The 26,449-nt window shown below is 40.3% G+C and overlaps 1 protein-coding gene across 8 annotated transcripts in view; it reads left to right on the plus strand.

The window, feature by feature from the left end:
- Nucleotides 1–26,449, plus strand: part of inpp4b (inositol polyphosphate-4-phosphatase type II B) — a 173,676-nt gene that overhangs the window by 135,670 nt on the left and 11,557 nt on the right. For all 8 annotated transcript variants that reach the window (XM_086295440.1, XM_086295439.1, XM_086295441.1 and 5 more), the window contains 8 exons: nt 7,182–7,365; nt 13,984–14,310; nt 15,095–15,233; nt 19,971–20,143; nt 20,753–20,876; nt 21,292–21,418; nt 24,299–24,439; nt 26,200–26,297. In XM_086295440.1, the coding sequence (XP_086151566.1) occupies nt 7,182–7,365; nt 13,984–14,310; nt 15,095–15,233; nt 19,971–20,143; nt 20,753–20,876; nt 21,292–21,418; nt 24,299–24,439; nt 26,200–26,297 (1,313 nt within the window). The remainder of the gene's footprint in view (nt 1–7,181; nt 7,366–13,983; nt 14,311–15,094; nt 15,234–19,970; nt 20,144–20,752; nt 20,877–21,291; nt 21,419–24,298; nt 24,440–26,199; nt 26,298–26,449) is intronic.

The raw sequence follows: 26,449 nt of genomic DNA on the forward strand, positions 1-26,449 counted from the left end.
GACACTAGAAGAGAGAGACGGGGGGGCTCTTTCCAGATCCATTAAAAACCTGCACTCGCCAAACTTGGCATTGGTCAGAGTACGCAATGTAGTTTGTCTCTCAGGATGGGCCAGGAAAGAGTTTAATCAATAGCTACGCTTAGTATTCCTCAAGGAATTTTGCACATGTACACACAGAGCAAAAGCATTTATCTTTCATTAATGCGTTCAGTCCCATTTAAATGTCTGTTTTAAAAGTCACTGGGTTATCATCCGTTTTTAATTGAACCCTGTAGACACTGGTTTTGGATTTTACATTACCAATTATTCATCTAATCTGAATAATGATGCATTTTTCTCTGCATTTTTTGGAGACAGATTCAGAATCCAAACATTGTCCCCTGTTTTTTTTTTTTTTTGCCCTGTCTAGACTGAGGGAGACAGTGTGGCTGCATTTTACTGAAAGAAGGAGTTGCAACATAAACGTGTAGCTGGAACTTTTGTTAGGTCAGCTTTAGTTAGTTGGTGCAGACTTTATACAGCAGAGGTTCTCCCAGTATGTGTCTCTGAATTCTGTCCACCGTAACTGAGAGGGGAAGGAAGCACTGTCATTTCGCGAGGCCTCCCGGTCAAGCAGAACTGCCGAGTGACACATTTCAGGGACACAGAGAGTGGGTGAAACTCGCACAGCCTTAATAGAGTCTCACGGGGCTGATGTTCAGATTTAATGTGACTAGCAGCATGTTGTCCAACAAAATAACTTCCTCCCTGAATTACTGTGTGTGGTTGAGGGACAGGACATTGGCAGTGGCTGGGACTCCATGCTGATGGGCAGCAGCTTGTTAGTTCTTTGCCTGTTCTGGAGTCATCCCGCTCCAGGTTGTGTGGATGATGGTGAAGGATGCTGGCAGAAGCCTTGAGGCTTCTCTGGTCACAGATCAGGGTCTGAAAGTGTCTGAATCATTAAGTAAAGTTTTGGCTGTTATTCTGAGAACCGCTCTGAGATCAGTGCCCAGTGGAGGATTCAACAACAGATGGGAGATTGGCGCTTTAAAGAATCTCATTTGAGATCAGATCTTCTAGCATGTAGCTACAGAAAACTGCATATTTTTACTGGGCCGTGAGGCAGTGGCCTGGTTTAAGGACCGTGATTAGAGCATGCTGTCTAAATGACAGAGGAGGCTTTGGCAGTCACCTGAAGTGCTCCAGAGCTCTGTGCTGACGTAGCTAAGTTTTACTCCTGCTGGCTGTCAGCAGGTTAGGGTTAGCTCTTCATTAATTTCCTCTACACTATTAATTAGCCATCCGTTGGAGGTGCTTGCTTAATTATGCCGCTGGGCCCAGTGGTTTTATCTTTCTCATTACTGTCATAACCAATTCCTATTGATCAGATGGGAAAACCAAAGAAGTTCACCATGGACAAACAAAGAGTTTTAGAAGCATCTTGTCAGGCTTGGAATTTCCTCCTGAACTAAAGTTAGGGGAAAAAAAGTGGTGTGCCATTTGTGTCTGAGCATCTGGATGAGCGAGATGCTGCTTGTCTATGAAAAGTGAATCCTAAGAATGGTGATAATTTTATGAATGAATCAATGTGCAGGTGTAAAGCGCACTCAAGTGTGCCGTGTTTATTGTGGGAGTGGCAGCACACCTTCGGTATTTTAATGACTGGTGCAGGGCGCACCGAGAGTGGTGAGAGGTGGGATTAAAAGGAATCCATTATCATACATTATCAGTGAGTGTGTTAAAGTCTGGCAGCAGTTCTTTCTGAAAACATTTCTCTTGCCACAGTGCTGTCTGTAAAGGAGCCTTACCTGAAAGGAAACCAATATTCACAGTAGAAGGAGACATGTGAGTGCAAATATTGTCCGATGCAGACGTACCTCAATAGTCAGATGAATCAAATTGTTGTTTCCGACATTTTCATTTCATTGTGTTGACGCCACAGACCACAGCATTTCCATTATGAAAATTATGAAAACTTAACAGCAAACTGTGTAAGAGTCAGCACAAAGCAAACCCAAAAATACACATTAAAAGCAGAGAACACAGCAGTGCAATGCAACAAGACACACTGCACAATACAAAATGAGATACAAGATAGAGCACTATAAAACAGGAAGATAATTATTTGACTCCATAACTGATCCCAGTTTTGTTTAATATGACATCCAAATCAGTATGCAGTTTAAGTTCTCTTGATGAAGACTTCCTCATGTTGAAAACAGAGAAAAGCTTGTTTTAATCAGACCAAATTTCCATACTGAGTAAACATTTAAATTTTTCTAGATAATAAGCCACAGCATTAAAAATAATGTTTACACTGTAACTTTCAAATAAATGACAATGCTGGGGATATAAAGTATGAGTAATACCAGGATTGTAATGTTAAAGCATCAATCTAACCTTATTATAATGCACACACCAATGCTCTGTTGACTGAGTAACTTTCATCCCTTAAAATACTGACCCTGTACATATTTAAGAAGAAGAAGAAGACCCTAGTGAAGCAGAGTTAAGCTTGTGTCCAGAGACATCCACAACCATCTGGCAACCACCTATCTTTAGAGAAAATAAGTATCCCCACATCAGTTAGTGAAGTCTCGCATAGTGTAGAGAGTTAATAAATGAAGGTCAAAGGCTGTCATGAATAAAATATATATATATATATATATATATATATATATATATATATATATATATATATATATATATATATATATATATAAATCAAATGCTGGAGAATTTTTTTTTGTACAACTGCATCTAAGATTTTTAACTTTCTTTGATAAAATAGGCCAAAAATAAATAAGCAGCACGTGAACAAAGAGAGTTTGTGAGATAAATGTTTCCAATATTTAATATAAAAAAATATCAAATTCTCGATGGATCATAGTCAGGAGGGGGCTGTGTTTTGATGTGTGCATGATTGCTACTATTAACAAATATAATGAGTCCCAGTATGGAGTATAGTACAACTTCAAATTCAGATACTACAGTTTTGGGGTACAATAAGTGGTTCTTAATGGAAAATGACAGGTCTACAGGACTGCATTTGTTGGTTTAGCGCAGACTTTCCCAAAGTGTGGAGCCCGCCACCTGGGGGGGGGGGCGCAGAGCCGTTGCAGGGGGGGCGCAGTATGAAGGGGGGGGGGAAAAGAAAAAGCAAGGCTTGGACACTGCTAGCACGGCGCCTCCACAAACACAAAGCAGGAGATGAAGCATCGCTGAATATGTTTCCAAACCAACTTCATTCTAAGCCAAAGACTAGAAAATATGGTGAAGCGTGTTTTCCCTTTGGTTTCACCTGCACAAGTGCCAAGGTAGGTCTCCCCTGCTTAATTGGTTTTCCCTTCGTCGGGAGCAGCGCTGGGCTCTTCAAATCACGGACAAACAGGATCCCACATTCTTGATTTTTAGTTCACAAACACTTGTTGTAATGACTAACTACTCCTGACATTTTGGAGATGTTAGCTCTTTGTACAGTAAAGTTACAGCGGGATACAAATAACATCAGGCTGATCCTGCCACGATTTGTTCCCCCGGTTCAAATCACGGACAAACAGGATCCCACAGCTGTTTAGTTTTTTAAAGCCATTTTGCACAGAGAGGCATTTTTTTGAAAAATTTATTGATAGCAATGTTGAATATTATTACACAGGAAAAAAAAAACAACTACACCTAAAATAATCACACCGTGACGCCTCTGCCTTTCTAAATGGAGGGACAGTAACTGCGTGTATATATGTAAGCGTGTAAAACCTGCAGATAGAGACAAAATAGAAAACAAAATAAGATAGAGACAGAATCTGCAATCCATCTCATGTAAACAATAACGTGGCGCAAACGTAATACAAAAGGGGGCTAGCAAAAAAAGTTTGGGAACCACTGGTTTAGCATAACATGCAATCATGAATTTCAGTGATGCGTTGAAATTGTATGACACATGCATATTATTAAAAACATAACAACAGCAAAACTCCCACTCAGTTTATCGAAAAGTCTCAGTTTGTCCCTTTGAGGGGGAAAAAAGAAAACCAGTTCACTTGAAATGCTTCATGCATTACTGTATGTATGGAAATGTAAACTAATGAGTCTCTGAGGTCTGTAGTCATACACATAAATATTCATGAAATGCATACAGTCTTTACAGTTGGGATAGTCGCTGGACAAATGACTCATTCATGTTGTGAATTTTAATGAACACATTAACATTCTCTTCTCATACTGTTTGGAGCAATTGTACACAAAAGCAATACTCGATGTAAAAATATTTCCCAGTGGCACTAATAATTCTCTTATTAGTAGCATCGAATCTTTTATTTTCTTTCCCAATTAATTTCTCACTTCTTTTGTGAGGATTAGATATGATGTTGCAATGCAAGTCTCGCAGACATAATAGATCAGGCATTCAAAACACTCTGATAAAATGGCAACAAAGGTAGAAAACATTAAAAAGTTTTTATTGGAACCAATTTGAGTCAAACAGAAGGTTTTGGTCAGAGGGAGGATTTTATGAGTTCGGTAGTATCGGGTTACACTGTGCATACACTGTGCATTTCTGTCATCCTTTTGCTTTCTTGGGATCATGTTTAAAACACCTGGAACACAACACTCCAAAATTACATCAAAGGTGGAAAACGCACCCAGGGCTTGAAATGACACATCCTCCTGTGCTGCCCTTTTGCCCACTCATTAAGTTTCACAGATTTGCATTCACAGATTTATGCTGTTTTACCTTTGCACCATTTGCTATCTTGGTAGACCTGCTTGAACTGACAGCCATGCTGATGAGGCAATTAAAGTTCCTCGCCTTAGCCGGCCTTAGAGGGGATCAATTCTGTCCTCTAGCATCAGGTGGCGGGTCCCAACATTCATTATTGCCTGCAAAGGCTCCCTAATGGGATTGGATTTGTTCTTATGAGTCAACAGGGCTGTTATTGAATCTGAGTTGCTGAAGCAGTTGTCCTCTTCCTACAACTTTCTCCTTTGCCTCTTTTCTGAAGTGTCTTTGTTGTTGCAGTCCTGAAGGATTTTCTTTTTGGTTTCTCTTTAGTTCTGCATAATGTACTAAGACAGATGTAAGCTCACAGGGGATGAAAAGGTATTACAGACTTTACTTTGTTGCAGTAGATTATTCACTTTAAGAATTCTGTGTGGTGCATATCATAGCGTTTGGTGGTATGGTTGTGGAAGTGGGGATAATAGAAGTGAGTAAGTAGTAATGTTGGGGTTCTGTGTGGTGTAGTACTTCACACAGTTTTCCCTGTGTCTCCATCTCACTTAGTGATTGCTTTGATTAGCTTTAAGCTTGTGGGTGGTAGTCCTCCAGGGGGCTCATTAGCTGTAATGACAAGGCCAAGAGTTTAAAGTTAGCCAGTCACACATAGTTGGTAGCTGGTATCTACTACGGCTAATTTCTTAAGGCCTTCAGCTTTTCACATTTATTGATACATCAGGTAACAGAGTTTCACACAGGGCAACATCTAAAGACCCACTTTCTTTCTCTCTCTGCAAATTATTAAGAGCGCTACAGAGAATTTTATATTATATTTTGCCCTCTTTGTGTGCACCCCTCCCTTCATCTCCATCTTTTCTTTTCACTCTCTTTCTTATGTCAATTATGCCTTAGGATGTGGCTCTGGGGTCTGGCCTACATAGAGGTTTGCACTCGAAATTGTCTCGGAGGGTTGCAAATGAATGCCTCGCTCCACGCTACATTTGATGGAAGGAAGTCAGCAGAAACTCATTGAAAGTCACTGGAACTTTACCCGAGGAGAATGTTTGATTGGAGTGATTTGCCCCGAATCTAGAACTGACAAAAGGTGTTTTTGTCTGCGATTAAATAGCTCCCTGGAAATGAAAAGAGGATTCATTATTCATAAAGGGAAAATGGGTTGACATTGGACTACAGGTCCAATTTGACAGTTCAGGCTAAGTACCTGGAAAGTGTTCCCTCTGACACTTGCATAGTAGCAACACGTACTGAAATGTGCTCGGGAAAATGAGTGTGCCGAGACAATATGTTTATAGTCAACACAGTTAATTGTTTATTAATTAACCTCAACATAGAGATGATGATCCCCCTGAATAATGTACTTCTGATCAGATGTGAAGGGATTACTGTTAAGCTTTAGTGGAGTTGTTGTACAATAGGAATAGCCAATGTATTTAATTTTACTGATGTCGTCAGGAGCTAACACTTGTGGTGCAAGGTGCCAAAAAGACACCTAACAAAGTGTCAGTGTAATTAGATATCACTACTTACTTTAGGTCACCCTTGAACTACCTGATTTGAACAGCCCAGCGCTGCTCCCGATGCAGGGAATTTTGTTTCAACAACAGCCTTCTTCAGCATGCACTGCAGCATTGAAGCCAGTTGGACCGTATATTTTTCCTGTTAGTCCCTAATATTGAATGTTACAATAACCCAGGTATTTCTCCAGTGGATTCAAAGCGAGTAGGTGGATGTCAGGTTTACTGCCTCCAACGCAGTCTGTCCAGACGTGTATCCCACCAAAACCATATTCCTGTGTGAGCTACCATGTGAGAAAGGGCAACAATGCACGCTATCTCAACCTGTTCCTCTGAAATAGTTTGGAGTTAAGTGAAAACTGCTTTTTTGAATGAAAGCCACTGATGATACTGGTGCTCTAAATCAGAGGCTCTGTGGTGTGGGAGTTAACACTTTCACCTTACGATCCCTGGTTGAATTCTAGGAGAGGACACGCCCAAGGGAGGGTTAAATCAGGAAGGGTTTCCGAGACAAAATCAAACAGATCCATCTGCTGTGATGACGCCTTGGGATACAAGGGAACAGCTGAAAGCTCCTTTACATGTAATTCACATTGCAGCTGGTTACTGGTTCAAAAATATTTTTCATGGATACAGCAGGTCCTTGTACCTTGTTTGATATCAGTGCTGGACGTTTCCTTACTAGCACTACCTACTAGCACTAGTTATGGTAAACGCTATGTTAAGTGGTCACTAAGAGAATCAACATCACAGGTCAAAACAGTTCTCACATGAGCTTCTGTCCAGAGCAGCTATATTCTCAATGTGATAAACTCGTGTGGAGTGGAGTTTTATTCTTATCTGAACTGGGGCTCTTTCAAACCTCTCCAACCTGCTATAACTATTCCCAGTTCAGGGCCAGGCACTGCAGTCTGATGTTTTTTTTTCTCTCTCTTTTTCCTCTGTCACAGCTTCAGCACTGCCTACCAGTGTATCTACTACTCCCCAGAGCACACAGCCAAAGCTCAGGAGGTACTCAACATCATGAGCCTCCTCCAGCCCCTCATCACGAGGTTAGTGGACCAGCTCCTTCAGGCTGCCCATGAGCACTCTTCCCCTGGACTGAGGGATGCACTCAAGCACCTTTCTGACAAGGTGAGGCAGCACTTAAGCCTTTCATTTGCAATCACTTCCATCTCACCTATCTCTTTATTCCTCTTTACATCAAGCTGCTGCAGTACACAAAGCATAGGTATGTCGTGCCAAATGATTTTTACCTCAGAAACGAGAGCCCTATATATTAATCTTTAAATGTGGTGATAAGTTGATGAAAACCCAAATTAAATGGCTGCCCTCCAACAGGAGTTAAAACACCAAAGAGTTACTTTGCACCAGCTTTGATAATCTCTGACTGGTAGTTGGCTCACCACAAACAAAAGCTGCAATATTCAGAAAAATAACTTTAAAAACTGCAGTTGCTTTGAAACCATTAAGCACACATACACACAGAGACATGCATATACTAAACAGACAACCCCAGGAATAGATCCATAAGTCATCATAAAAACGGCAAACTAACAAAAGTGAATAGCAGCATGGAGGTTTATGGAGTTGAGGCGTTTTTATCAGTATAATTAATGAATTACATCTGGTGCTGTCAGATTGCAATCTGTTGTGGGAGAGATTGTTTTTGCCACAGTGGAATAGAGCCCAATCAGCCTGCTTAATTGGTACATTTGCTCTGTCACCACTTCCTCTCATCCTTGATTAGACATGCACACATTGGCCAAGTAAACGCCTGGCCTGGTCAGCACAAGCAGTGCTGTCCTCTGATTAAAATCTCAAGCTGTGTTTGTTCATGTACGTGAGTGATTCTGAGGGTGACAGGAGGATGAGAATGTGCCTCTGTGTTTAAAAGCTGATGTGGCATGACTCTCTTAAAATCCCAAGCATTTTAATCATGAAGATAACGCAATATATGAGTATTTCACACGCTGACACCTGCACAAGCAAGTCGACTCATTTTGTTTTGTTTATTTGTTTATTTTTTTCAAAAGTCTCAAAGGAATGATTTGACATTACTGGGAAAAGGTTTATAATCTTTTTTGACCACATGAGATGATGAATACATCTGTCATGTCCATATATAATGTATGAAACTACATATTCTTTACTTAGCTTGACTTAGCTTATCTTAGATTATCTTAGATTAGATTAGCGTATAGACTGGAGATGAGGAAGAAAATTAGCCTGATTTTATGAGGTAGCTTTCTATCTGCTGTTTGACTACAGTTAAAGCAGTACTAAAATTTTTCCTTTATCTCTTATGAAGTAAAGAGGGTTCACAGTATTGATGATAAATGTGACATTTAGAAGAAGTCACAGCTAGCTAGCTAGTACCACAAAGTGCTACCAATGCAAAATCACACTGGATAAGATTATGGATAAAACAGACACTTTGCATGGATTAGCACTGTGGGATTGTCTTAGATGCTAAAGAAAAATATGGTGTGTTACAGTTTAAAAGTAGAGATTGTAATAATATTTTTATGAAATTATTTAGACCTGAAAGTTTTATATAATCACAGCCCTATGAAATAAATGTTTGTTGTGGTTAAAAAGTTGCCTGAAGGGTGCTGGTATAGCTCACCTCGTTGAGTAGACAACCCATACAGCTGTTGCAGGTTTGAACCCTCTCCAAGACTATTTATCATGTGTTTCACGCTGGTTTCTATTCTAGCTTCCCTGTCTTCTCTCTACTGTCCCATATCAATAAAGGCTTAAAAGCTAAAAAAAAAAAGAAAATCCAATAAAATAAAAAAAATGTAAAAGCAAACTCTTCAGCCGTGGACAGCAATGAAGCACCCAGCACATAGTTTGTGCTGAGTTAATGGCAGAGAAAATGTGGACCTCTGCAGTTACTGAGTCAGCAGAGCGTTGGTGACTTTTACCCACTCCGAGTTTCAACGCTCGGTGATCTGTAACTTTGGTCGTCTGCCACTTTGTGGGTGAGTTGCTGTGCTTCCTAAACCCTTCCACTTTGTAGTAAAACCATTTACAATCGACTGTAGAATATCTAGGAGTGAAGAAATTTCACAAGCTGACTTGTTGCAATGTTGGCATCCTTCTACATTACCTCACTCAAATTTTGTGAGATCTTTAGAATGACCCATTGTTTCACAAGTGTTTGTAAAGGCAGACTATATGGTTGGTTGCTTGGTTTTATGCACCTGTGGCAAACACCTAAATTCAGAGATTTAGAGTTGTGGTCCACTACTTTTGTCAGTATAGCGTTGTTTTGTTTACCCTGGTTCGTTAGCAGCAGTAGCTATCACGCTCATAACAATACTGCAAATCTTGCAACAAAATAAATGGCATAATCATTTGACAATAAAAACTAATCATTACTTGCAGCCCTGTTACAGGCAACATCCTCTTGTTTTCAAGAAAATTAAATGTATTTTCTGTCCATTAGACAAAATATACTATTTCTCCTGTGAGTATAAAGTTTCTTGAATACAGAGCATGTGTTGCACTTTAAAGGAATGTGGGAAAAATGACACTGCCATAGAAAAGGTTTTACACCGAAGCACTGCCTATGACTTTTCCTTCATAGTTCTAACCACCTGTGTCCAGGCCCAGTGCAACATTTTACTCCAGTGCTTTTTGCCACACACTTTCTGATTAGTTTTGAACATGGCCAATGTGCTGTTGCTTTTCTATACGTGGTAATGATTCTGTTGATGATGGTGACAATAATAATTTCACTCTGATGATAATTATAGTGAAAAGGCAATTGCAACACGTCCCCCCTTCCTCCAGCTGTGTCCTTGGGCAAGTTATATGTCCGCACTTTAACGGTTACCTGGAAAGACCGGCAGGTTTGCTCGTCTATGCATGATTATGTCAGATGATGCTGTGTGTGGAGGTCATGAATGCAGGGGTAAATGTCCTCACAGCCCAGTGTTGCTGGAATCTGACCAGCTCTATTCATTCAGCCTCTTTCCACATTTAAAGTGAAGTTGCATAAACTGAAACATTTCTATTTTTATCACAACCAAACTGTGCTCATCCTTCAGGGTGAAACCATTTGAAACCATTCGGGGTGAACAGATTCCCACAGTTCTTCTTCTTTAGATCAAACCTAACTTATATTTTTTTGCCGGAGTGCACAGAAACATTTTCAGACTTGCACTCCTGCTCAGTGAAGATCACATCAGCAGATATTTTGAAGAAAACAGAATGTCTCCCTGAGGGATTTCGAGCATTTCAGATCCTTTAAAATGGGTAGGTGTTGAAGAGTTGCACTAAGGAATAGGTTTTGAATGTGGGGGAGCAAAGTTGCTTTGGTTAAAGCTGCAGTGCATTCCTCCTTTGCCCAGTAGGGATCTGCTGGTGATATTTTACTTTGAAAACATATCTATATGGATCTTACAGTAGAGTGCATCATTAACATTTGGACTGCACTTCACTGAAGATCCTAATCTTAGTGGGTACAAGCTGAGTTTAATTTTAACACAATTCAGTGATTACCCGGTTGATTGATATGCTTCCTTTTAATCTAATCCCTTCACATTCATCCTGAAAAAAATGCATTGGATTTATAAGAATATCATTTCACCATCAGAGGGAGTTACTGTTTGAGCACTGGCACAGTCGAATAAAAAATGAGTTCTCTGACCTCATGGTTATGAAGTGCAAATATGACCTAGATTGTTTTACAATACGCAGCTTTCCTCTGTAATCTCAAGAAATGAATAATATGGGGTGGCATAGATTGTGAATTAACACAGAGGTCAGATAAGCAGAGTTTAGTTTGAATATAAATTTACATTTTGATTGCCCAGTTACTCCTTATTGTTTCCAATACTTAGTCAAATGTGGCTCTTTTTTTCTTCTCATATAGAAAAGTGTTTTGAAAATATCTTATAAGACTTCATATGCTTATGTCCCAACCTATGGATGAATATATTTGTTTTTATTTTTTAAATTTAATAAAAAATGATTCTTGTTAGTCTGACATAAAAAATCATAAATGTCCAAACGGACTCATGTATAGTATATTCATAAGTCATTTGGATTCATACAAGGCATTTGAATTGGGAAAATAATATATATATATAAATGTTCTTTTATAGCACTTTCCTACTCAAAACACTTTGTACAGCATCCCTCACTCACCCATTCATACAAGCAATTTCTTCTACACCTAACATTCATGCTTCAATGAACACATCATAGAGCAACTTGGGGTTCAGTCTCTTGCCCCAGGATACTTTGGCAGACAGGGATCGAACCACTAATCTTCCAAGTTGTAGATGACCGGCTCTACCTCCTGAACTACTGCCACCCTAAGAGTTTGAATTAAATACAGTGGTGTTTTGTGTCTAGCTGTTGTTTGGCTTCTCTGCCCTAAACGTTCACCAAATGGTGACCTGGAGGCGGCAGAGTTGAAGATTTCAAGACTTTCGTTGGGTTCCTTGATTATCGGGGACAGGATTAGAATTGAATACATTGGAGCGGCAAAGGAATGTGGACACATTGGACAAATGTTGAAGGTGGAAGTGCCACAGACAGGATTTGTGGATGTAGTGAAGGAGGACATGTAGAGGGTTGGTGTGATAGAGGAGGGTGTTACGGATAGGGTGACACCAAGGCATATGATCTGCTTTGGCGATACCTAAAGGGAGCAGCCAAAAGAAGAAGAACAGTTGCACACAATAGTGGCTACATAGTATAGTTAACACATTTGAGTAGTGTGTGAAAGATCCCTGTTTCAAGGAAGAGACACAAATTCCTGGGAATGTTGTGGCAGTCAGGACCAAATGAAATCCATGGATCCAACATCCAACAGCATACTTTGATGGTCAAACCCAATGATAAATAGGGATAGGAGATGAATCATAAGCTCCCCCTGTGATGGTAGTAGAGTTAAACTAACAGGTTGTACTCTACTATAATTGGGTGATTGGTAGAGATGCTCAATGTCAAACCAGTTTAAAAAAAATGAATCTCATCGTCATAATCATTACAGACTCTTCTGTGAGTAGTGTTGCTGTCCCCTGTGACCGAAACCTCTGATACAAGTTAAGATGAATGTTTTTTTTCTTCTTTTTTTTTCTGCTCATTCATATTGATGAGTATTGAAAAATCAACAGAACAACTGTATTATTAATGATTATTATTTATGTATACTTTATTATACCAAAGATCATTAGAAGAGTGACTCAAAAAGTTTGAGAGAATGTGAATTAACTAATTAGTGGCTATTAACATGTTAGTTGACTCCCAAAAAACAGAATCATTTTGGCCTTGGTTGCATCTCCCTGTACATGATGTTGTTACTGATTGGCTTAAGAAGGACAAGGAGAAAGATAACTGGTGAAGTGTGATGACTTTAAACTCACGGGGGTTTGATTGCATGGTAAAATATAAGTGACAAAAAAAGTAGCTTAAAATCACCCGCGGAGGAATAAAAGCAAAAAATGAGAATGCCTTTTACTTGCATTATATTATCTTTATAAATGTATATTATTATGAAGAATCTGTTGCCAAGGAATAAAGATTGTTGGCACTGCAAATGACCTTTGTGGTGTTGCATTGTCATCCAGGTTTGATCACATTTAAAGAGGCTTTACTTGCAGGTAGACAGTATCTATTAAGGAGCAAAGGAGAGAACACATTTGCCAAAGTGCAATCTTGGAAGCACCAGCTATCATCCGACAACCATTTAGGTTTTTAATTCACTTTTTAGAATCTGTCTGCATTCACGATTAATGACCGCCGCACAGAACAGGAAGTCTTGGCCCCGGATATCCATCAGAAGGCCCTAAATTTTGGCTGTTGTGATCTGATTATGGCCAGTGTGTCCCCATATTGATCACGTTGATGTTATCTGCAATGAATAATAGATGTTCGCCTTAACAAATCAACAAGCTGGCACTACCATATTTTAAATGGGTCACGAGCTGAGGAAAGTTCAGAAACACTTCATCCACACGCAGCTTTTGTCAGTTCTGTTTCTGGGACAGGACGTTTTTAAATAGTTACCTACCTTCTTGCTGACGAAGCAGTCTCCATAATTCCTGTCACTTTCAATAATCTCACTATTCAGTCAACGGAAGAGAGGTATAGGAGCAGGAAAGGGCTGTTTGTGTGGAAAATATATGTATGTAATGACCTCGTAGGTTTCTTTTCATGGAGGGCTTGGCTTATGTGTTTTGTTCGACTGCATTTCCTGTGGTAATAGAATTGCTTATTGCAGTGGTAACTCAATTACTCTCGAGAGCCCTTATCATTTTTTACGCAGCGGCAGCGGCGGGCATAAGACTCCTTGGTACCGGGATCATCATCAACTTACAGTAGCTGGTGAATTTAAGATCAAAGGAGGTGTGCTCCACGGAGCAGCAGGCTGGAGGAGGAGTAATTGAATTGTTTGTTCTTTGTTTCTTTTCTTTTTTTCTTTTCTTTTGGCTTACTGACTGCGCTGCAGTAATGGAGAGCACCTCCTTTATGGTGAAGGAGAGGGTTCATTTTGCTTATTTCTTTTCACTTCCTCTGTAAAATAGTTACTTGCTTCCAAGTTTGCCTCCACCAGTGTTTTCTTCGACCCGTTCTCCCTCGGCAGCGTGACAGTCTCTCTATATCCCGCTCACTTACTCTGTCACTTTTGCTTTTTCAGCACTTAAATTTGTATTTGTTGTCCTATCCAACAGTAACTTTCAGTGTCTATCTTTTTTTCCCTCCTATCTGTCTCTCTTTTCTTTGCTGCAGACAGAACAATTTGTTCACACACTTAAGGATGAATTGGTCAAGAGTGCACTCCTAGCGCTGCATGCAGCGCAGCCAGGCTACGTTTCCAAGAACCAGAAGTCGACTCGGGCGCAGAGCCAACACCAAGGCCACACAAACCAGACCAATGACCAGAATCAGAACCCGATTCAGGGACTTCCAGGCCACAGTCCACCGACGTCGGTCACTGAGACCACAGTGGTGTGTAATAATGTGGAAGGAACCCAAACAACTGCTGGAGGAGAGCCTTTGTCACTGAAGCACCAAGACACCATACCCCACCATAAAGAGTACGATGAGGAGGAATGGGTATGCCCGACTCCTTTTCTAAGTCATTTAGAAACATTTAAAAATTGTGATTGAGTTATCATTTTATTTTAAACCGGTGTGTTTTGACAAACTGATGTTTTCCCTGGTGCTTCTTACAGTAGAGCGCACACAGGGGGAAGCCGAAAACTATTACTGTATTAGAGATCTGCTATGGCAAATAATTACTCACAAAATTAGATTGCATACCAAACATTAGTCTTTTAAGTGGATTCTTTTCTCAAAGGGGGTTTAAATATTTCATCATGACAAACTGACTGCGGAAGATAGTTACGCGGTATCCTTGTCAGTGAATTTAAGCCATCTCGCTTCTTTTCATGGACGTGTCTATGGCTGTTAGTATTCTTTGTGTGTGAGGACAGCATCTGCCATCCAGCAGGAGTTCATCGTGATTTCTCCACACCAATGCCTAATTATCTCCCGCCATTATAACGTGTTCAACCCATATTTTTAAGAAGAAAATATCCAAAATATGTATTCCCCCACCCCCCTTCAGCACACACATCCACAGAGAAAAAGTCTCAATACATCAGTTACCTGCAGGAGCTCAGGAGAAGAAAGAGAAAGCTTGAAACAATGGAAACGCTTTAAAAGTAATCTCAGAATATCCTTTCAGACATTTCCTTTTGACCTTTTGGCTTTTCGGAGTTTGGACTGTGCAAAAAAAATAACTGCCTCACAGTCTCAAAGGTAGACAGTGTGAGTAAGACACAGATGTAATCAGCGCAACTGATCTGACTGCTGATTGTGCATTTGGCTCTTTCAGGACAGGCTGTGGGCAAATGTGGCCAAGTGTCTCAACTGTGTAATCGCCATGGTGGATAAACTCCAGGAAGAAGACAACACCAAGCAGGATCCAGTCCCAGAACATCAGCTAGCTGATGTCATCACCTCCCACAATCCTGGTAAATTACATTTTCAGTTTGTTTAGCCCATCGTTTACAGTCTTAGACAGGCCAAATAATTGCTGTGTCAGTCAAAAGTAAAACTTTATTTGGCTGATGATACAGTGATGTTTTGCTCGTTAGGATTCAGATCTGGCCGCGGTCGTGATTACAAACCAGCAATACTATACTACAGTTTGATCACAGTTCCTTCATCTATGTTGTAGGTTACCACCTCTGTTTGTCTGTGCGTATATATATATGTGGATGTACCGTCACTGTCTATTTCATTAGGTACAGCTTGCAGTAGCAGCTTCCTTAAATCTTTGTAAAATAGAGCCAACAAGGTGCTGGAAACATTCCTCAGAGATTTAGGTCCATACTGACAGATGCTGCACGACATGATGCACATCTCCAGTTCCACCACATCCCAGATGTGCTCTGTTGGATTGAGATCTCGTGACTGTGGAGGTCATCTGAGTACAGTGACCTCACTGTCATATTCAGCAAACCGGTTTGACGTGATTTGAGCTTTGTGACATTATTGTGCTGGAAGCATCCATCAGAAGATGGGTACACTGTGGGATGGATGTATATTCAGGTATGCTATGGTGCTCAAATGATGCTCACTTGGCCCTAAGGGGCCCAAAGTGTACAAAGTAAACGTCCCTCACACTATTACACCACCACAAGCTTGAAACCATTGATACAGGGCAAAATAGATCAATGCTTGAGATTCGTCAGACCAGGCAACGTGTTTCCAGTCTTCTGTTTTCCAGTTTTGGTGAGCCAGTCTGAATAGTAGCCTCGGCCTGCGTAGCTGACAGTAGTGGCACACAGTGTGGTCTTCTGCAGCTGTATACCCTGGTTCAGAGTTTTGTGCCTTCTGAAATGCATACCTACACACAGTGGTTGTTATGAATGCTTATTTGAGGTACCGTTGCCTTCCCATCAGCCTGAAGCAGTCTGTCCACTCTCCTCTGAACTCTGACATCAATGAGGGCATTTTCGCCCAGATATTTTCTCTTTTGATCAATTGTGTACATACCCTAGAGATGGCTGTGTGGGAAAATGCCAGTAGTTTCTGGAAAATTCATATGAGCCCAACAGGCACCAGAATCATGCCGCTTTCAAAATCACTTAAATCAGCTTTCCTCCTCATTCTGATGCTCAGTTTGAGCTTCAGCAGGTCATCTTGATCATCTACATTCCTGCATACATGGAGTTCCTGCTATATGCCATGTGAATGTTTAAAGGTGACATTTCTACCTTAACACTTCAGCTAATTTAGCTTTCTTTTGTTATTATTTTGTTCATAAGTTTTCTTTAGCAGAAACATCCCATTTTTTTAAGTCTGTACATTTTTGTTTTTCTCTTCAGTTAAACAGGTAATCCAATGCCTCATCGGTGAATTTCCTCATGCAAATTATAATGCAGAATATGCATTAACCGATCCATCACTGTCACAGGCAACATGTGGTGATACCACTGTATTGTAATGTGCCCGTCACTATGCTCCCGTCACTAAACAGCAGTCCTTTTAATGCTAAGAAGTGCTCCTGAGCCCAAAAAAACATTTTTAAGCGTTCGTACATAGATTTTTACTGTGGGGAAGAAATAACATTGAGTAGTTCATCATATTTTTCAGAGTATCTTAAGCTGAAATCGAAAAGAGTTCCAGCGTTGCAGACTCCCTGTTGTTCAAGCACTGGCAAATGAGAAACTCATATTGTTGCCAGAGAAGTGGATGAAAGCTACATTTCGTATGCAGAGCCATTCACTGTTGACCACAAGCTGCCCAGTCTTCCCTTACGTCCAATGAAATCCTGCCTCAAGCTTGTGTTCAGACAAGCGCCCAGACTGCTGCAGCTGCCAATTGGCACACAGAGCCACAGAGCAGTGGCATTAGACTGACCAGGCGACAAGGAGAGGCTGTGTGTGTGTGTGTGTGTGTGTCAGTCACACACACATGCTGTGGAGGCATTGGTGCATTTGTATCATTTTGTGTCATTGTGTCTTTGTGAGCCAGCAGGTGAAAACAAGGCCATCAGCCCCTGTGTTCATTCTGAAAGATAAGCTCAATCCTCAGAGCACCTTTATTAAGACAGGCTCAGAGAAAGTGGTCATCTGCTTGTCAAAATACAAACATGGAAGGAATAATGAGAGAAGCTTTATCTCTTTTGTGAATCCTGGGCTTTTGATGGCACTGCAGGGGTTTGCATGTTTGGACAGGTGGGCCAGTGAAGAGATGACAGCTGGAGTTCTGTTTCCTGCTCTGTGCAGAGGCAGTATTTGCAGAATGAGATAAGATGTGATTTCTATGACAGGGCAAGGGCAAGCTTGATATGCTGTACATATCAAACTGTGTGCATGTCTGTTTGTCCGCAATGATTCACTCTTCCCTCCTGAGAACTTTTCAATATGTTGAAGCTCAGAAAGAATATGTGGTATGGTTGGAAAACTCATCTTGAGCACTGCTTAACCAACACTGCCCCCTGGTGGCCACTCAGAGGCTCGACTTTATCAGAAACCAGTGAAGGATGCAGAGAAAGCATCATCACAGCTGCAATGCAAGTTTCCTGCACACATTTTGAGTTTGCTGCATGTCCAAAATAAACAACCACAAAGAGGTCACAAGGATTACATAATTTATTTGATGTTTGCTGATAGTAATACGGTACAATGAGAGCTTAAATATTATAACAGTGTGACAGAAATTATATAGTCTATACCAATGATTCATGACCAGAAGTAGTTGTACCCTCCTAGTTGTGATTTGATTTTCAAACACAACAATATGTTTTTATATGGCCTCCAGTCTGATGTGTACTGCACAGGATAATTTATTTAACTTAAGTAATAAAAGAAGAAGTGTATAAAAACACTTATTGCACAATGTTGTTATCAAAGGTCAACAAGTCTGGTGTAGACAGGAAAATTGTGGCGATATCTCACAATACTTCACATTTACAGTAATGGTTAAAAGAAAATACACCCTCTTTAAATTCTAAGTTTTTTTTGCAACAGGACATGATAAAAAAAAAAAATTATATCGGGTCGAGCCTTTAAAATTGAGCTGAATCGGACATGTGCTGTAATAGCAGCACGTGGTCTGGAGCATTCAGGTGTGGCAACACAATCCTTAAATTGATCTTACAGAAGCAATTTGTTACTTCTCATAAGGCTGGGAAGGGTTATAAAGCCTGACAACGACAGTGACAGTGAGCAGTGCTCAGAGAAACCCACGAGCTACATCTCGTTGTTACATGTCGCATGTTACAGTGGTCCAGTCAAATTCCAGACCTCAGCCTGCGATGCTGTGGTAGGACCACCAGAGAGCTGTACATGAATTTTGCAATGTTGCACAGAAAAGTGTTTCAAAGTTCTGACCAATAAAATCATTCATCAAAAGATTCCTTCCAAATTTTGCTACTAAATGTGGATCTACAACCTGAATAATGGGTTGTACTTTTCACACACTGATTCTGGTTTAGACCTAGTTTTTCTGTTCGTCTCAGTTGCGATTTACCAAATCTGAAAACCTGGTAAAGTCTAAAAGTCTTATTTTTATTATGTACGAGTATAACCTCATATTTGAAAGAGTACGAATTATCTTTGTGCCATGACTGTAAATATTTTATATGAATATTAACTGCAACTCTGAAACCCCCACAGAGAATTACAGGCGGAGGGTGAGGTGATGACTTAAATGAGAGAAGAGAAAGTTCAACTGTAGAAACTGAAACAATAGTGTCCAAGGAGGAAATCAGGAAAGACGCACGATTTCAGTTCATGGTTTACAAGCAGGTGGTGCAGTAACACCTGATCTGTCAGCCCAGGATGAGTAACGCAGGGCAGTTATTAAAAAAAACATCCAGGTTCTCCAGCATCGATGGGATGATGATAAGAATTAAGACTGTGAGGGGTTGACAGCCAGTAGGTCATATTTAATGAATTATGTTATTTATTTATTTATTATAGGCCTTTAATCCTAATTCTCAGAAACTTTGGCTCATGGTGTTTTGGAAAAGTATAAAATGTTTTGTAAGAATGAGGTTGTTCTTCATCATTAGATCGTAGCATACAAACAACAAGCTAAATCTTCTAGGCGCACTGTTTGTGAATGACGCCTTCAACACGAAACAGTTTAGCGTGAAGATTTCTTTTTTAATTTACCAATTTTCTACCCTAATTTTCATATGTGCCTTTTAAAAAACAGAGATAATAATAATTTTATTGCTCGCTGAGATATTTTTATGTTCAAATCAGCCAGAAACAGATGGAAATAGTAAGAAAAATCACCAAGTTGCCAGTTTAGGAAGAATAATTGGATTTAAAGTAAACAGACCACAGTAAAACTGATCAATGCATATAAGATAAACCTACACTTTTTTTTTTCTTCAATTCAAAATGTGGGACTTTCTCAAAGCCTTTCACTGATTTTTAAATGAATGGATGATTCTTACAGTATCTGCTGTCTAAAATTTTTTAGTCTGCATGAAAAATTCCTCTATTAAATTTCTGCATCTGCCTAAAGGCAGCAGGACACACATGCGGTCTATAATTTGAGATGTGCAAGCTGGCGTACTCCGAGGGGTTCATTAATTTTGTGCTTTGCTGCCGCCTTTTCAGTGTTTCAAACCAAGTTGCATTTTTGTGTGGGGCCTTCCACCTCACACTGCAGCATACAGTGCTTGACCTCGCAGAGAAATCGCTTGCTGTGATTGAGATGTTCCCCATTGCATCTCTTTTTCACAGGTGACTGGAGGGAGCAGTTGTGTCCTCTGGTGACCCGGTTAAAGGACTGCGTGATGGAGGTGGTGGAGAAGGCGAAGAGAGCCATGACCTTTGTGCTCCTGCAGGAGGCAGCCTGCAGCATTCCACAGGGCTTCCTGCTCCAGCAGAGGCGAGACATAGTCTTCAGTCAGGCAGTAGGTGGCTGCACTGGCATAATAAACAACTCTTTAGGAGTCCTCCAGAGCATGGAGCTTCTTTTCATCTGAATTTAATCTGAAAGATTTTTGCTTTTTGTCGATACTTTCTCTTCTCATGAATGAATCATAAATCTGCTGCCCATTCACTGCTTTATGCAATAGCAGCTTGAGCTGTAAAGGATTTTGTCATCTAATTTTTTTCCCTCGTGGTCCAAAGTACAGCATAATCAGTGCAAACAATATAATATGTTGGTTGTATATTACTTCATGTTTGCATACTGTAGAACTCAGGGTGTGGAGTCATGTATTTGTTAGGCTCTGAACTATGTTTTATATTTAAAGGGTTTACTCCAGTAGGACTCATTCGCATGTCTCTGCTGTATACATCAACATTAAATGAGCATGAGCAAGTAAATAAAAGGAGTAACATGGATTCAGGTAACACATTTGTTGTGGTGTGAAAGTGGCTGCAGGTTCTGATCCTTTATAATTGAGCTGAATCGCAGTATTTTGGACCCAGTGTATTCTTGGTTCACCGTTTAGTGTTTGCTGCATAGTTGCTTGTTTGAAAATGTCTTAGTATTTGTGTGTTTGTGTGTTAAACAGCTGGCAGCCTTGGCCTGTGGTTTCGTCATGCGGTTGTACGCGGGAATGCAGGACAAAGGCTTCCTGAGGCAGCTTCACCTCGTTGGCCTGGTTGCTCAGTTTGAGAGCCTGCTCAGCACCTACAGTGAGTGAAATCACGCCGGTGACCTCACGACCTACATTGAATTTTACTGTTTGTGTTTGCTGTTAAGTAAATCCCAGCACGTTTAAGCAAGTCAGACTAGTAAGGTGAATGATTAAGCTGTAGTACATAGCAAGGTGAGGCAAGGTGAGTCACTGCAGTGTTGTTTTTGGCTAAATGCCTTCATTACCGACACCCATATTTCTTCATCCTTTAATTGTGACCTGGAAAATGGTATATCTCCTGTTAATGTTTGTCATAGAAATAAAGAGGACAGTAAGTAACAGTAAGAGTTGAATAAATACAAGGGAGGGAGGTTTCTCAGTTATGGTCTTTGTTAAACATGCCCTGTTGTGTGTATGCATGCAACAAGAATGACTGACATCACTGTCGAGCTTGTTTTCTGTGGCCGCTATAGGTGAAGAGTTCGGGATGCTGGAAGACATGGAAGTGGGGATCTCAGACCTGCAGAGAGTCATGTTCAAGATTACAGAGGCCAAGTCCGATGACCTCAGTGACCTTCAGCCTTTAGTTTGTGGCCGACGGTAAGACCTTGTTTTTTTTTTGTTTGTTTGTTTGTTTTCTTGCTCAAGTCCAATTATAGGAAGGAAATCGGGCCAAACACTTATTTGCGGCACATGTGGTCACCTCTAATGGTTTCTAATATACCTCTGAGATCAGAAAATCAGCATCAAATCAAGCTATACTCGTTTTATTGAGATATGCAAACATAGAAAGTAATGTTTTTGGCTTGAGAGAGTTTCTTTGTTTATAGAGGAAATCTAAGTTTAAAGAAGGGAAATGTCCGTATATTTCAAAAGTAGGGGGATTCATACTCTGTGTTCAATGAAAACTGAACACAGGAACTTTGTTATAATGGAAGCCAGCCATTACAAAACAGCGTTGTTTTCTCTTGCATTGTGTTTCACTAAGGATACAATTGGCGCACTTATGCAAAACATCCAGGACCCCTCTCACACCAGCTCCAACACGGATCTGCAGCATAAAAAATATCGGAGCAGGTTTTTTTCTTGTTTGTATCACTTTAGTGTAGGTCATCACATGTGCTTTCCTTTGTGTTTCATATTGTGAAAAAAGAAAAACTTAAGCTTGATTTTCTTGTTTACCTTGTTCCTGATGTTGCTGTCTACTGGGACTGTCACTGTATCATAACTGTGGTCCTCTGCTTCTTCTCAATCACCACTATGTCTGGTTGGCTCAGGATCTCAGCCCCAGGAATCGCCTGCATACTCTTGGGTACATATTCAAGGGTATTGCTGTGTACCAAGAGGAACCCAGGACCCACTGCACCGGCGGGTTCATCGCGATACCTAATAGCAGTCAGGGTGCCATTGCCTAGCCTTATTAGAGGTCTCTGCATCCCTCCATGGATATGCCTCACTGACCCACCATCAAACCGGTGATGCTGAATGATGTTACAGGGAGAATAACGTTCTCCACGGCTTCTACCGACCCTTTCATGTCTGTGACATGTGCTCAGGGGGAACCTGCTCTCATTTGTGAAAAGCACAGGACACAGACAGGTCCAGTGGTGGACCTGCCAACTCTGGTATTCTACTCTATGGCAAATGCCAATCATGCTCCACGGTGCCGGGCACAGAGCACGCAATCCACTAAGGATGCTGGTCCCTCAGGCCAACCTCATGAAGTCTGTCTCTGATGTTTTTGTCAGACATTCACACCAGTGGCCTACTGGACGTCATTTGTAGGCTTCTGGCAGTGCTTATCCTGTTCCCCCTGCACATCTCTTCTAATGTAATTGTGTATCTATTAGTGAAAAACAGTCAGGAAAACTAGGAGGGAAGAAAAATGTCAACGGCCTCCACTTGTAAAACCATCATTTCCTCTCTAGTGCACATGTTGTTAATTTCAGCACCAAAAGTCTTAGGATGACACAGCATAATTACGAGTGGGCTGAATTCCACACGTTTTCTCTTAGACAAGTATCCGTTCACTGTGGCTCATTCAGGAATGCAGGTGGAAACTTTCCTCTTCATATCTGGACTTTGATGTTGTCAAAAGTAGCTAGCATTCAATAAATGCAGAGTCACTGAGATATAATGTAATTATTATTTGAATTATTAATTGACGTTTAAAAAAAATACACATGCATGTGTGTATTATTTTTATTATCCTTGTATTAGAAGATAAAACAAGTGTGGAACTGTGTCAAGTAGTAGTTAACTGTTGTCAGGGAAAATTTAACAATGACCTGCAACACACCCAGTGACCTTGATTTGAAGTGGGTTTAATAAACACATTGCAATGTGGAGAGAGCATCCCAGTGGAACACCAGGACCATCTCTGAATTGTGGCCACCGCCCTTACATCTCATATACAGAGACACAGACAAAGAACATTCCACAAACTCTTACATGTTGGCCCCTCTCACGGGTGGGCTATACCTTCTCCCTCACAGAGAGAATTATGACCTTGTTTTCTGCTTGGCCGTCACCGAAGGATTTACATCCCTGATAAGCAGAAGGAGTCCCACTATCTGTTTAACGTCTCCCATTACAATGGCCTCACTGTGTTAACATTCCACATGCATGTAAACTAGTGACAGGAGTGCTCTTACTATAGTAAAGTGAGAAAGTGATATTACTATAACTAATGTGATATGATTAAATATGTGATTAATACATGAGAAAAGAAATCTGCCACCACACTGTGCAAGTGGCGGAAAGGAGAGTGACTACTGAGTATGGGAAAGTCCATATTTTAACAATTGTTATACGTGATTATGATTTCACACAGTCTTGTAAGACAAAAAGTTAAAAACCACTTTAGCATTTATTTAGTGCAGTTCAGTCGAGAAACGTTTGAAAGAAAAATTTAGCCTAATCGAAGATACCTCCCATAGGGGAAAAGAATTATTTAATAGTATTGCAGGTAGCATAGCTTCACAATACAACTGGTAACCAGGTGAACTTTACTCCATATACGGATGAGCTGTTGACACAGATATTATCTGGCTTCAGTCCACAGCAGTTTTGTACATTGGTTTAAAAGTTCAAATCAGCTGATCACGAATGTCCTTTCCCATCTTTGAAGAGAACCTTTGCTCACGTGTTGGACAGCTGTTGACAGGTCAAGCTGTTTTTTCTTATTGCTTACCTTGAGCATTGTGTCTGGTGTGATATTACACTCCTGTGGCACCTCCCACTTCCGTGCCACTCTTTGAGGAATTCTAAAACGCGCACACTGGCTCTCTGGTTTGTATACACACCATCAGTTTCTCTCTTTACATCTTGCTCAGGCCTGTCTTAGGTATCATGTTATAGAACTTCCCAAACATATCACATCTATCATGCGGTAAAATGTATCAAATTACTTTTTTGATGGATGTTTCACCGTCTTAATCCTTATTTTCTCTCTCTCTCTCACTTTCTCTTTGCATTTAGAGACCACTTCACTGTAGAAGTGCCATTACCTAAACTGGTTTTCCATACCTTACCAGAGGAAATCAAGGAGGGGAAGCTTCTCCGAGTATTCCCGGTGCTCTTTAATGTGGGGATTAATGAACAACAAACAATAGCAGAAAGGTAACCTGGATATTCTTTGCTCCACTCCAGTGCACATGAAGACAAGCACTGTGTATGTGCTGATCTAAACACAGATCCTATTGTCATTTCTAAAGGAAATGCTTTAAATCTATAGCTAAAACTAAAAGATTATTGTTGTTTAGTTATAGCTGGAGCCATCCAAACCACTAATAGCATATTCACATTTTTTTACTAAGTGCCTTTATTGTTTTTAGTTCTGCTACGTGATAAATAGTGATTATGGCTTTAAAGAAAAAGCACATATAGCTGCTGTTACATAAACAATAACAACATTATTTTTGGCGTAGAAACCTGCCTGCTGTACTCTTCCCTGACCCTTGAGCTTTTTGAACCTTTACCACGGGCCTTCTCAATGCTTTCACCTCCCTTACCTTGAATGACCTTTCACCCAGTGATCCAACCAAGTTCCAACTGCTTACAGTATCTCCAAGTTGTGCTTTATAGTTTGCTTTTTTTTTAACGTGACTAAAATGTAATGGTACATCTTCATTCATCTTGGCTCTTTGAATTCCATTGTCTAGCCAGAGACGCCTTTCCATCCGGTAGCTGGAAGCTCCCCTGCGTGGAGTGCTGAGAGTTTCTATCAAAAACATAATTTATTTTGGTAGAAATGATTCATTGTAGGTTTTGATTGGCTTCGAGTCAGCTCTTCATGTTTGCAAGAGGCACTAAAAGATTTGTGATTTTTGGAAAGTTTGGTAAGGTTTATGGGTCTCTCATGGAAACGTGACAGTTTTGAAGGAAATGGAAGCAAATTTTGTGTCCGGTCTATAAAACCTCTGATGAACCTTTTCATAATCTTCTGAAGTTTCTTCTTTCTGGTTCCTACGTAAACTTTGACTTATTGTACGCATTGACCTTAAAATAGGAATTATTTGTCTGTTTGATAGTGTATTTGCTGAATCAATTTAGACATAAATTATAGGTAGTTTTTAAGTTTGTTTTCTCTTGCTGCTAATCCAGTGGGTCTTTGGACATTACATCTGCATATATACAGTTAGGTGCATATGCTTTTTTTGGGGGAAACTTTGATCATTTTGCCTCTGTACACGACCACCACAAATCAAGCAATTAATGTGTGGTTGAAGTGCAGACTTTCAGCTGTGATTTAATGGGTTTTACAAAAAAAAAAACCAACCCAACATACTTTCAGAGATTGAAAGCATATGAGCAGCTGGCTGACTAGCAGTTCTGTGGCCATATGAGGGCTGCTTTCTTGTTATTTCATTTGAAATTAAACAGGCAAGACTTCTGAAGTTGAACCTAACATCACCTTTCAATGGAGCTCTCCATATGAAGTTCAATTTTAGTGCAAGTGTGGGAGGCTGAAAACCAAATATAAACTTATCAGAGAAATACCAAAAAACTCTAGGAATGTTCAAAACCAACATTCATCCAGGACGCACCAGCTGAACAACACCAAGAGGCCCGAAACACTACAGAAGAAGCAACTCTGTTCATCTGGATGTAGAGTTTTCACTCATACAAGTGACTTCTTTGTTTTCATCTGACTGCAGATTTCCCCAACCTTATAAACAGTACATTTGCATAATAACTGATACTCGCACCACTGGCGTACAACGGGCTATGACAAAAAAAATACACCAGTAACAAACACCATATCCAGAGACCACCCCACTGAACCATGTTTGGGGCAGGGTTGGCCAGGATTCACACAAACTGCCCATCAGGATAAATATTTTTTCCCTAACCGATCTTGCACTCTGTTCTGCTCTCAGGTTTGGAGATATCTCTCTACAAGAAAGAATAAACCAGAAGAACTTTGAGACATTAGAAGCCTATTACAAATCATTAAGTGAAAAGGTGCCACTAGAATGTAAGTGCACAACTTTAAAATAATTTTTACTAAAGAAACATCTTCATCTTTGGTCTCATGTGTTTATGTGCAGAAAACAGTATTAACATATTTTTTTGTGTGGGTGAATAATGTGTACTATAATCCCATTAGAATGGTTCACACCTTTTATA

Source organism: Aulonocara sp. 'chitande type north' Nkhata Bay, linkage group LG6 (assembly GCF_057382095.1).
Source record: "Aulonocara sp. 'chitande type north' Nkhata Bay isolate Kocher_YH1m ecotype deep benthic linkage group LG6, A_spYH_male_GT1.1, whole genome shotgun sequence".
Classification (NCBI taxonomy): Eukaryota; Metazoa; Chordata; class Actinopteri; order Cichliformes; family Cichlidae; genus Aulonocara; species Aulonocara sp. 'chitande type north' Nkhata Bay.